Source organism: Sorex fumeus, unplaced genomic scaffold, assembly GCF_029834395.1.
Source record: "Sorex fumeus unplaced genomic scaffold, SorFum_2.1 ptg000028l, whole genome shotgun sequence".
NCBI lineage: Eukaryota > Metazoa > Chordata > Mammalia > Eulipotyphla > Soricidae > Sorex > Sorex fumeus.
In genome coordinates, this window is record NW_026606085.1 from 14,992,048 (window position 1) to 15,005,101 (window position 13,054).

General features: G+C 42.1%; 1 protein-coding gene across 1 annotated transcript in view; it reads right to left on the reverse strand.

Annotated features, from left to right (window-relative positions):
* Positions 1-13,054, reverse strand: part of CCDC15 (coiled-coil domain containing 15) — a 58,864-nt gene that overhangs the window by 1,929 nt on the left and 43,881 nt on the right. The window contains exons 16-17 of the mRNA XM_056114820.1: positions 920-1,087; positions 480-628 (exon numbers count right to left, since the gene is read on the reverse strand). Coding sequence (XP_055970795.1) covers positions 480-628; positions 920-1,087 — 317 coding nt within the window. The remainder of the gene's footprint in view (positions 1-479; positions 629-919; positions 1,088-13,054) is intronic.

The following is a 13,054-nucleotide window of genomic DNA, read 5'->3' on the forward strand; positions in this document are numbered from 1 at the left end:
CCCAAAGACACAAAGACATATTTCTGCATTTTTAAGAGGATCTGGAACCCCGGTATCTCTACTGTGAGACTGGAAATATTTTCCCTAAATAAATGGAGACAGGAAGACAACGTATAAGCTCGAAGAGAAATAAATACTCCTGAATTATTTTGATCAATTCAGAATTGCTTTGTAAAAGAGTCGTAATAGGGGCCAGAGTAATAGAACAGCAGGAAAGGTGTTTGCCTTGCACCTGGCTGACCTGGATTTGATCCCAGGCACCCCATATGGTCTCCTGAGCCCTGCCAGAAGTGATCCCAAAGTACAGAGCCAGGAGCCTGAGCACAGACAGGTGTGCCCACCCCCCAAAACAAACAAAAGAGCTGTACTACTCTTTGGTATAAATAAGCACTCAATAAATGTTAATTTCTGCTTTCATGTTAACAGTCTCCTTTTAAAAACTTCCCTCTAAACAAATAAACAAACAAACGAAAACTTGCCTCTGTGATTTTTGTAGAAGATGCAGTTATTGGCGCAGGTATCAGGATGCGCGTCCCAGAACTCGGGGCCACAACAGCACAGCGCAGGCAAGATGATATTATTCAGCTGCAGTTTCTCCTGGATCTGGATTCTTAGAGCTTCTAGATACCTAAAAAATACAGTGTGAGCAGACCATGTGAGCTGTCCAGAAGAGAAGATCACGTGTCCCTTACCCCACAGCCAGCATTAATGGGTCAGACCTTCTCTGGGCCCCGGTGCCCCCTCGAGTAAGCCGCACTGTGAGGACTGCGGTTCCTGAGAGGCACCACACGGTCAAGAGATCTGATGAGCCCTGGCACCCCAAAACGCAGAAAAGTACAAGTCTACAGCGCCAACTCTCCCTCAAGGAGAACAAGGACATCCTTCCCTATTGTTGCTGCGGGCCAGACTGTCAGAGCACCTCTGATGTTCCTTTTCTCTCTGCTTTCTTTCTCTGGATTCTTCTCTTTTCTCGAGTCGTAGCTGGTCATCGGGAACTATCTCCTCCCCTGAGTAAGGCTCCTCCTGCAAATTCATTATTATCTGCTGCTCTTCTGCATGACGCTGCTGCTCTTTCTTTTTCTTAATTCTGAGAATAAAACCATAACAGTGAGGAATTACATAAAAATCAATACTCAGAATTAGCTTCTAGATCACCTAACTCACAAAATTCACAGAAATAAGGAAACCAATTATCATCTGTAGCACAGCCTCAAAACCCCACCACCTGATTTACAGCTTCGAAAATGGAACTGGCCAATAGCTGCTATTAATAAGAGTTTTCTTGTGGGACCTAGAGCAATAGTACAGTAAGTAAGTACGGCAATTACTTCGTATGCAGCTGACCCAGTTTGATCCCTGGTATCCCAGATGGTTCCCTAAGCCTCCCAGGAATGATCCCTCAGCAGAGTCAGGAGTAATTTGGGCATGACACCTCAAAATTTAAAAAAGTAATAATAATAAATTAAAAACAAAATCGATGAAGCAGATTTGTGAGCTACCAGAGATACAGGCATCCAGTTATGAGCCGAGATCTCAACCCTAAATAAAAATGGCAAAGATACTGTAAACTTAGCCAACATCAACCAACTTGACTTAATAGGCATTTTTATAGAACACCTCACAGAGTTTAGAGGAAGGAGGGATATACATTTATACATTTATAGAACAACAAAATATACATTTATCTATTGCAAGGTTATTGAGCTTTGTACATTTATCAAGATAACACATTCTGGGTCATAAAACAAATGTTAATAAACTGAAAAGGATTAAAATAGCATACTATTCTCTGACCTCAACAAAATTAAATTAGAAATCATTAACAGAAAGATCCTTGAAAACTGTGCAATGTTTGAAAATTAAATAATATATATCTAAAGAATCCATGATCTAAAATGAAAAAAAGGAGGGGCCAGAGTGATAGTACAGCAAGGCAGGCATTTGCCTTGTACATGACTGACCCAGTTCGATCCCAGAATTCCATATGGTCCCCCAAGCACTGCCAGGGTGATTCCTGAGTGCAGAGCCAGGAGAAACCCCTGAACAACGCTGAGTGTGCCGCCCACAAAAAGAAAAAAATAAAAAAGAGGAAAAGTCAGAAAGCATTTTGAACTGAATGAAATTTATCAGATTCTGCTAAAGAGAATTTAGTAAGAAACACACACAACCCCAATTATATACTTTTGCTTTTATTTTCCTTCCTTCTGATGTTGAGAACCCCAAAACATGGAACATATCCCCTAGGTTACCTTTTATATATTTTATGGCCTTGTATTATTTTATGGTTACCCCTAGATGCGTCACCAAAATGACACAGAGATTGGAAATAAGCATTTTAAAAATTCAACATCTTTCGTCATTCAGGAAATGCACTCTAAAACCACAATGAGACACCGACATACCTTCTCAAATGGTTAACATAACAGATTGGCCATATCAAGGACTGATGAGGATACACAGAACTTAAATGCTCTATATTGCTGGTGTAAATATAAAATGGGGGGCCAGAGTGATAGTATAGTAGGTAGGGCATTTGCCTTGCACGTGGCCGACCTGGGTTCAAGCCCTGGTATCCCATATGTTCCCCCAAGACCAAGACCACCAGGAGTAATTCCTGAGTGCAGAGTCAGGAGTAACCTCTGAGCATCACCCAAAAAGCAAAAATAAATAAATAAATAAAATGGTATAACTACTTTGGCAAAGTTTCAGTTGCTTTAATAAATGATATATATATACCTACCATATCACCCTGGTATTTACTCAAAAGAAAAGGTAACAATTTCTATATAGAGGCTTATATATGAATGTTCACAAGTTTTATTTATAATAGCCAATGAAAGAAAATAGTCCAAATGAATGGTCAGACAAACTGTTGTCAGTCATACATCACTTAACAACAGAGATAGCCTGAGAAATGTGTCTTCAGACGAATTCATCATCTTGTAAACATCACAGAACACAATGACACAAGCTTAGATAGAAGAGCCGACCACACACCTAGGCTAGACAGAAAGGATGGCAGGAGTCACTGTCTTATGTCACCCATCACTAACCAAGCTGATGACGAAAAATCCGCTAAGCTACTGATGACCACATATCTGTGATAATAATCAAGAAAATTTCTTCACAATACAAACATGAAGGATGAACCTCAAAAATATTTATACTGAGATAAAGGAACTGAGTGCCTGAGTAGGTGCTGTATGATTCCTGAAAGTACAAAGTAACCTACAGTGACAGAAAGCAAAGCAGGAGTGACTGGAGAAGGGGAGAGGGAGTGGTAGGGAAAAAGCTATTAAGGGGACAAGAAAACTGAGAAACCTTTGGGGGAAGAATCGCTATGTTCACAATCTTCACTGCGGTTGCAGTTTAAGCGAGGGTGTGTTCAAATGTGTGTGTGCAAGCATGTGCATGTGTGTGTGTGCATGGGTGTGAGCATATGTATGTGTGTGTGTGTGTGTGTGTGTGTGTGAAAATAACAGCTACTTTTTTTTTTTTTTTGCTTTTTGGGTCATACCTGGTGATGCACAGGGGTTACTCCTGGCTCTGCACTCAGGAATTACCTGACGGTGCTCGGGGGACCATATAGGATGCTGGGAATCCAACCCGGGTCAGCCGCATGCAAGGTAAACGCCCTACCCGCTGTGCATTTAGGGTAAACAGCCTAAATAACAGCTACCTTTTTATTTAGATTTTTATTAGTGAAACACCATGAGGTACAGTTGTAGATTTACAAATTTTTGTGCTTGGGTTTCAGTTATACAATGATCGAATGCCCATCCCTCCACCAGTGCCCATTCTTCACCACCACTGATCCCAGTATCCCTCACTCCCCCCATTCCCCCCATCCCACCCTGCCTCTGTGGCAGGACATTCCCCCTTGTTCTCTCTCTCCTTTTGGGTGCAATAACAGCTACTTTTAACATGCACAATTTAATCAGAAAATGTGAGTCAAGGCCAAGGAGCCCGAGAGCTAGAGAAAGGCTGTGTCCTACCAGGACTCCAGAGAGAGCTCAGGACTGCCACTGTCCTTCCCTCCAGGTCAGGAGTGTTCACTCACAGCTGCACATTTCTTCACCTCTCCATAAACATATAAAAAGACACCTTAACTGTAGGTTTCTAAGCACACAACAACACACAAGAAACAACTCCAAACTGCAAAGGTCACAAAGGGAAAGCAACTCCGAAACCCAGCAGCTTAGTGAGTGAAGACACTAGCCCAGATGACCCAACCCGTAAGAATGAGTTACATAACCTCTCTGATAAGGAATTTAGAATGGAATTGCTGAGGATGCATAAGGAGCTCAAAGAAACAACAAAAAACGTGAGTGAAGACCTTTCATTTAAAAAATGGAACTGATTCAAGACTAGAACTTTAAAACATGCTGATAATGTCAGTTACTAAAATTACTTTGGAACAAAAGAACTATTGTTTTCTGAATAGTAGCATGAGGCAAATTCAACACAATAACGCATGACGGCTGAAAACTCTGGGCTTCTGTTCTATGCCAAGCTCTGACTCCCGGGAATCATTACCTTCCTCTCAGTTAGACTGACACAGGTATATGTTTAAAGTCAGAAAGTCATTCTGCAGAGGCCGAAAGATAGGGCTTTGGAAAAGTCCAAGACGCGTGACAGCTGTGCTGAGAGCAGAACTTGGTCTGTCCAGATTCTGGCAGCTCATCACTGGCCTCTTCTAGAAGAGTGGCAATGCCACTTTTTAAACAAGGATTTTCTTACAAGTGCTCTGCCGTATTTGCCATTCTTCCCCCAAGCTACAACCAAGTTCAAACTGAGAATCCCTCAAAGAGAGCAGCAGTTGAATGGGGCTTTCATGGCAGACTGTAGTAAGGGCTGAGGTGTGAAATCTCACCAGTAAAACTCAGGCACAGATATATTCTTATGCCCGTATCACTAAGACAGATAAGATGGTGCACTAAAGATGTGAGAAAGGTAACATGGGTAAAGCCAAAGCTGGCAGTACACATGTTACAGCTGACCTTAAACTATATTTCACCTTGCTTTCATAAAGCAAGTGAGGGGGCAGAACAATCGTACAACATGTCCGACCCAAGTTCAATCTCCACATCTCTGAAGTCCCCCAAGCCTGTCCAGAGTAATCCCTGAGCACAGAGCCAGGAGTAAGTATTGGACAATGCTAGGTATGGATTCCCCAAATATATTTTTCATTTCATTTTCATTTCATCATCCTGTTATTCGTCGATTGCCTCGAGCAGGCCCCAGTAACGTCTCTTTCATCCTAACCCTGAGATTATATTCAAGGCTCTTTCGGAGAATGAGACCCATCATTGTTACTGGTATTTGGCATATTTGGTACGCCACGGGGAGTTTGCCAGACTCTGCCCTGTGGGCAGGCTACATTCGATAGCCTGCAAGTTTGTCCAAAGTAGGAATGAGATAATAAGATGTCATAAAAAGATGTCCTGATAAGATGTCTCGCGGCCGCGAATGCGACCGTGCGGTTCTGGGAGCTGGATTTTATAGTCTCTGAGTCTTGGCCGTTGATGGGATTACACAGCGCCAGGGGGCCAGGTGGTGGGTGTGATCCTCGCCTACTGGAATTTGGAGGATCTGGGTGGAGGATGCTCGACTCCAATCCGAGTAGGCTGGGAGATCTCGGCCCCGGAACCCACGTGAATTTGTCCCTCTGCCGGTACCTTCAGGTGTGCGGAGCGTGGTCTCAGCATGGTGGTGGCTGGTCCTGGAGGTCTTCGGCTGCCGGAGCCCTGGTCGGGGCAGGGAGGAAAGCTCAACCCGCTCCCCTCCAATGGGTCCCGGCGAGGAACAGCCAGGCACGGGGGCAGAAGACTGCCCCAAATATATAATATATAAATTAATAAAATGTGTGAATTGAGCAAAACACTGAATGGCAAGAAAGTTTAAAGACAGGCCTAAGATCATAGGTTTTCTTGGCTAGGGATCTACAAACACAAGATGTTATTCCAAAGAGAACCAGTAAAGTTTTTTAAAGACAATTACATCTGTCTGTCTGCTCACCTTGTGAAGAAAAAAAATCTGGAAAACCATTTTCTATAAATAATCTGGTTTATTTTCAATATTGAAATTTAAACAAAGCCAATTGAATAACAACAAAAAAGCTTAGATTAATATAATTTTCCAGATCAATTCTTCTCTAATATCAGCAAATATTAAGCTAAGGAAATATGTCAGCAATATTTTCCCAATGGCTGGAATTAAGGATGTGGGAATATGACAAATACTAGATACGGTAGAATCAGTCTCTTCACTTCCTGACCTTCCTACTCCTCTCCTGCCAGTTAACTCTATCTCTGTTTATTACTCTTCATCCATGCCAACGTACCTTAAACCCTATTAACCATTCCACCAAAACAGCTTTCTCTAAGATTACAGGCCTCTTACTCTGACACATTCGTCTCAATGGAAGCAACACTGTGCCCATGGGACAGTCTAAAATAAACATATTATTTTTATTCCCAAAGCACTGTCATGAATAATCCACGAGGGCAAAACACTTCGATGCAATAGTCTGTGGGGGCTAGAGATATCATACAAGGGCTTAGACAACTGACTTGCACTCCAGTTCTATTCCCGGTCAAGCAATATTTTCCACTGAGCCCTACCAAGTGTGATCCCTCAGCACCAAGTCAGGAAGAAGCCCTAAGCACTGCCAGATGCAGCCCAAAACTCCCCCTACACTCCCCCCCGACCAAAAAAAAGTTGTGGTTCTCCTCCAAAAGTCAGAGCACACCAACAGAAGCAGTGTCCATTCCTTTCTGTGTGCCTTCCCCCAGTAACTGCAAGCAGGCCATGACCTTGACTGTTCCCCTGAGGCCCAAATCCACTTAACTGTCTGACAATTTGACAATTAAGTCTGAGTAGTTTATGAGACATTTTTGGGGAAAAAGGAATCTACAGTTTTGGTTCAACTATTGGATTAAGCGGTGCTGCCAAACAGTGTCACAGAGATAGGAGAATTTTAAGTGTTGAGGGTCTGGAGAAATACTAGAGCAGGCAGGGAGCTTGCTTTGCATGCAGTCGATCCAGGTCTGATCCTTGGCACCCTATATGGTCCCCTGAGTCTACAAGAGATTCCTGAGCACAGAGCCAGGCCTAAGCCCTGAGCACCATCAAATGTGGGCTCTCCTCAAAGAGTTTACATATAGAATAAAGAATTATTTTATAATCAAATTTTGATTTTCTTCCTCAGTGTCTTTAATTGACACACAATAGAAACTGAATTAGGTCTAAAATAAACATATTATTTTTATTCCCAAAGCACTGACATGAATATAATTATAGTTGTATATAACTCTGGGCTAGATCAATAGCACAACGGGTAAGGCCAACATGGCCGACCAGGGTTCGATTCCTCTGCCCCTCTCAGAGAGCCCGGCAAGCTACCAAGAGTATCTCGCCTGCACAGCAAAGCCTGGCAAGCTACCCGTGATGTATTCGATATGCCAAAAACAGTAACAAGAAGTCTCACAATTTGTTGTGAGACGTTACTGATGCCCACTCAAGCAAGGTGATGAACAACAGGAAGACAGTGCTATGGTGCTGTAACTATGGTTATGCCAAAAGGTTTTCTGAAACTGGCATCAGACTCTGGTAAAAGAGGTGAGCATATAAAACATTACAAATCAGGAAAACTGCTACAATGGTAATTGTACAACCAAATAAAAGTTGACATTGGTATTTACATTTTGATGCAAATATACCTCAATTCACACATTACTAAAAATAAGTTATCACAAGCAAAATGCAGTATTTATTTTTATCATTCCAACTCAAAAATTAAGTCATCTTCCACATAAGACATACCACCAATCCTTTACAAAGATGAACGAAAGTTAAGATTTAGAACCCAAAATAAAGGCTATCTTTTTTTTTTTAAACTCTCTGGGTTTTCTTTTGGAGGGGGAGGTAGGCTTTGGGCCACACCCAGCTACACTCATGGCTTAGTCCTGGCTCTGGGCTTAGGGATTCACTCCTGGCAGGGTTTGCAGTTCTGGGGATCAAACGTGGGTGGGAAGCATGCAAAGCAGCACTTTCCAGTCCCTCTATGGGTTTTCTTGTTGAGAAATCATAGACATATTCCAACATCAACACTTTGAAATAAAAGTCATGTTGCCTCTAAGATTAAGAAGTGGGTTTAACGCAGGGCCTCATGGGATGGGGGTGGAGCCGGCCCTTTCCTCCCCGTCCCAACGAGACCCTGAGTTGCCACCCTTTCTGGCTCCTGATCAAGCTGCTTAACAGCCATGATCTCAGAGACTCAGGAACAAATCTCGGAACCCAGCAGGTTTTGGCAGAAATCCCTCCAGATTTAATTGTTAAAACTTCGGAATTCCAAAATCGTGCGGCCACTACTGCAGCCACATGACATCATGTTATTCATAACCAGAAATAGAAAACAAATTGTCTACTGTTGCCTTTTCGGCAGATCTGAGTGTTGGGGTAAAATCCCAAGTAATAATGGTGGGTCTGGTGTCAAAATACTGAATCTAATCGAAGTAGAGAGAGAATAATGTGGAAATCATCTGCCCCACAGGTAGGGGGAGGGTGTGGGATGGGGGTCTACTGGAGTTTTTGGTGGTGGAAAATGGGCACTGGTGAAGGTATGGGTGTTTCATTGTATGACCGAGACTTAAACCCGAAAGCGTTGTAATTGCTCTCATGGTGATTCAACAAATAAAATTATAAAAAATGGAAAAAAGGGAGGGTTTATTTCAGGGCTCAAAGAAGTGCCCTACAAGAAAAAAAATTCTCAGGGATATGGAAGGAATCTTCCTCTTTGCTATAACAGGATTGAGGTCTAATGTATCATAGTCGGAATCTTTGCCTGCTGATTCTGTTTTTTTCTGTTCAACCTTTCCGTCTCCCAACTTCCTGATTACTACAGTATTCTTCCTTAATAATTTTTGAAGTCTTTACAAAAATAACATTTCCTAATGCACTCTCTACTCTGACTTCCTGAAAGCACTTCAAAGCTCAATCTACCTCAAATGAACTGATTCTCTCCACCTCTACCTCCTTTGTGGCAAATCAGTTTTATAGCATTCTTACCCACAGAGTAAGGATGAGCCATAAAGTCTAGACATAGAGTCTAGAATGAAACAACCCTGAACTCTCCTCAGGCAAAAACTTATCAGTTCTGGGGTTGAGGGCTATGGCTCAAGCTACCAAGCCTAGTATACAGGAGGCCCTGCTGTGGGTAGGGCGCTTGCCCCATCAGGAGTGACTCGTGCATGCAAAGCTGGGAGTAAGCCCTCAGCACCACCAGTTGTCGCCCAAACATCAAAACCAAAAAAAAAAAAAACCAAACAAACAAATGACAGAGGCTCCGAGCTTGATGGCCAGCACTGCATGCTTCCACCCCTACCAGCATGCCCAGTGTGGCGCTGGGGTCCCAGCACTGCAGTACCAGTGATGTCCTGAGCCATCAGACCTGCACTAATAGACAAGCACTGATGGGAGTGGCCCTCGAAGCCCTAACACCATTCAGTGTCACCCCTATATATATCTTATCAGTTTTCTCTCCTAAGTTTAAATATGCTTTCTCTTCATTGCCTCCCTGGCTCTAGCACAGATGAAGGACCACTCTACAGACTTCAAAGAGGTTAAGTGAAGAAGCCTGATAAATCTGGTGCTGAATCCCAGATCTGCCACTTGCTAAATGTGATCTTAATCATAGGCAAATTACTTAACTTCTCTACAGCTCATTTCTCACGTAGAAAATGAAATAACAATTAAAATCACCTCAAAAGGTTACTGAAATGAGAAAATTATGTACAATGACACTAAAACATTCAAGCTTCTAGAAGGCACATTGTACACACTCCATGGATGGTAGCTATTACTCCCCTACAGGGTCATATATTGATCAAGTAATGTGACAATTTACGTCAAGGGCTGACCCAATAAAAGCTAACAGTTGATCGTCTGAAGATAATTTTACCTCTTTAGTTTTTTTACAATCGAGAGTCTAGGCTTTTATTTCTCTTACTTATTCTTCATAACACCTCAAAATAACTCCTATGTTCAGGAGGGAAAATCCAAATTTCTACTCATGGATAGACAAAGAAAGTTCTTTATGATCTTAATTTTCCTTAGTTCTTTTTTTTTTTAATTTGTATTAGTGAAACACCATGAGGTACAGTTGTAGACTTACAAATTTTTGTGCTTGGGTTTCAGTTATACAATGATCAAGTACCCATCCCTCCACCAGTGCCCATTCTCCACCACCACTAATCCCAGTATCTCTCCCACCCCCCATCCCCCCATCCTACCCTGCCTCTGTGGCAGGGCATTCCCTTTTGTTCTCTCTTTCCTTTTGGGTGCTGTGGTTTGCAAAAGAGGAATTGAGTGGCAATCATGTTCAGTCTATAATCTACTTTCAGCATGCATCTCTCATCCTGGACGGATCTTCCCAACACCCTTTATTTGGTGCTCCCTTCTCTTCTTAACACTTACCCCTCACCATTCCCATGGCTCGAAACCAAACACTGAATCCTGTTCCACGCTCAGTCACTGCTTTCACAATGTTCTTCCTTTCACCTCCAACTCCAACCCAATCCCCACCTGATTCATGCAGCTTCTAACCCTTCAAAACCCAGTCCAGTATGTTCATACAGGTAAGGTCCCCAAATCACCAAGCTGGTAGTGGCAGAGCTGGGACTTGGAACACAAATCTCATGCTCTGTCCATATGCTTTATTTTCTTGTTTTTTTTTTTTTTGCTTTTGCTTTTTTGGGTCACACCCAGAGATGCTCAGGGGTTACTCCTGGCTTTGCACTCAGGAATCACTCTTGGTGGTGCTCGGGGGACCATATGGGATGCTGGGAATCGAACCCGGGCCGGCCGTGTGCAAGGCAAAAGCCCTACCCACTGTGCTATTGCTCTAGCCCTTATGCTTTACTTTCTTGTAATACTTAATATAAGGTCTTATAATTGTGCATTCATGTATCCATTGCCTCATTAGTCAGTGAAATCTATCTAGCTGAACCCTTAAAGAATGGGATCACATTCATGAGTTTTTCACCCTCCTTTAGGCCTAGCATCATATGTGAACCAAATAACAGAAATGTCAATAGCTGCTTAATGAATAAAAATGTAACATTTGATTCTTAGCACAACAGGATAAGGAAAAGCAGTTTTCATCAATTCATGTTTAGAAAGCAGCACTGTAGCACTGTCCTCCCGTTGTTCATCGATTTGCTTGAGCGGGCCCGGGCCCAGTAACGTCTCCATTGCGAGACTTGTTGTTATTGTGTTTGGCATATCAAATACGTCACAGGGTCACAGGTAGCTTGTCAGGCTTTGCTGTGCGGGTGAAATACTCTCGGTAGCTTGCCGGGCTCTCCGAGAGGGGCGGAGAAATCGAACACGGGTCAGCCTGGTCAGCCGCGTGCAAGGCAAACCCCTACCTGTTGTGCTATCGCTCCAGCCCTTAGAAAGCAGATGTATGTTTATTTTTGAATGCTGATAAAATGTTTTTGTCTTTAAGTGAAATCATAAAATCTAAGCAGGAAGGCATAAATGATTTAGTTTCCTTAACAAGGAAAAAAATTTTTTTCCATCTTCTTCAATTCCACTTTTAATCATCTTCCATATTAAAGTTACAAGTATACTTGCAGTTACTATATTTTAAACTTTGAAACAAATATATTTTAAAATACATACAGTAAAAAGAGTGATAGTATTTATCTCTGAATGGCGAAATGCTATGCATTTTTCTTCCAACTTTGTATAAAAATTTTTTTTAATCATTTAAAACTCTCATGAGATTTAAATTTTAGAAGTCATCTGTTAAGACAAGAGTCCTCAATAATTTTTCCCCTTAGGTCAAGAGTATAAATTCAACAATAACAAAAAGATTATCCGGTAAGAAAGCAGCAATAAAACAAAAGCCTTAACAGAAAAGCTTTCAAAGAAGGTTTGCAATAGAGTTGAAAAGAATTCCCCTCTGTTTCTGCCACGTGGAAGGTATGTTGTAAGATTTAGGTTATGTACCAGAGAGATAGTCAGCAGGTAGGGTGCTGCCTTGCACAGGCCAACCTAGGTTCAATCCCCAGCATCCATAAGATACCCTGAGCCTCAGATGAGATCCTTGAGTACAGTTAGAAGCAAGCCCTGAGCACCTTCTCCCCAAATAATGAACTACCCGAGCGCCAATTTCCTCAGATTCTGAAATGATCAACTGTTGTATCACTGTATCACTGTCATCCCATTGTTTCTTGATTTACTAGAGCGAGCGCCAGTAACGTCTCCATTCGTCCCAGCCCGGAGATTTTAGCAGCCTCTCCTTACTCGTCTTTCCCAATGCTGCCATACTAGAGGCTCTTTCAGGGTCAGGGGAGTGAGGCCTGTTATTGTTATTGTTTTTGGCATATCAAATAAGCCACGGGGAGCTTGCTAGGCTCTGCTGTGCAGGTGGGATACTCTTGGTAGCTTGCCGGGCTCTCTAATCAACTTTTGAATTTATATAATAATGAAAGTTTAGAAAATATCCTTGAAGTATTTCAATAGAATCCTGCCTAAACAGTCTATACTGGAGTATTTCACAAAGATTTTCTCAAACTTCCTCTATGTGAGCACGCATACACACACACACACACACACACACACACACACACACACACAGAGTTTCATCAACTTGCTTTTAGGTAAACAGTAATATAACCTATCTCGTGGGAGAGAAATAGCATGTGAGAGTAAAAATATACACAAAGGAACCAAAGGTTCTATAAAGTACCTTTCAGGAAAACCATTCTCACCAATTCGATACAACATGAAAAGCTCAGAAGTCACAGCAAAATAAACAGGATATTTGGGTAGCAAGAGGCTCATATGGTGGAGATACTGTCCCCAAAGGCAAATATAAAAACATACTGAGTACATTTTTTTAAATGCAGAAATAATAGAAAAAATATTTCTGATTCTACTGAGGCTAGAGTGATGGTTCAGTGAGCAAGGTGCTTGTCTTGCAGGGGGCAAACTGGCTTCTATCTCCGGCACCCCATATGGTGTTCTGAGCACCAGCAGGAAAGAT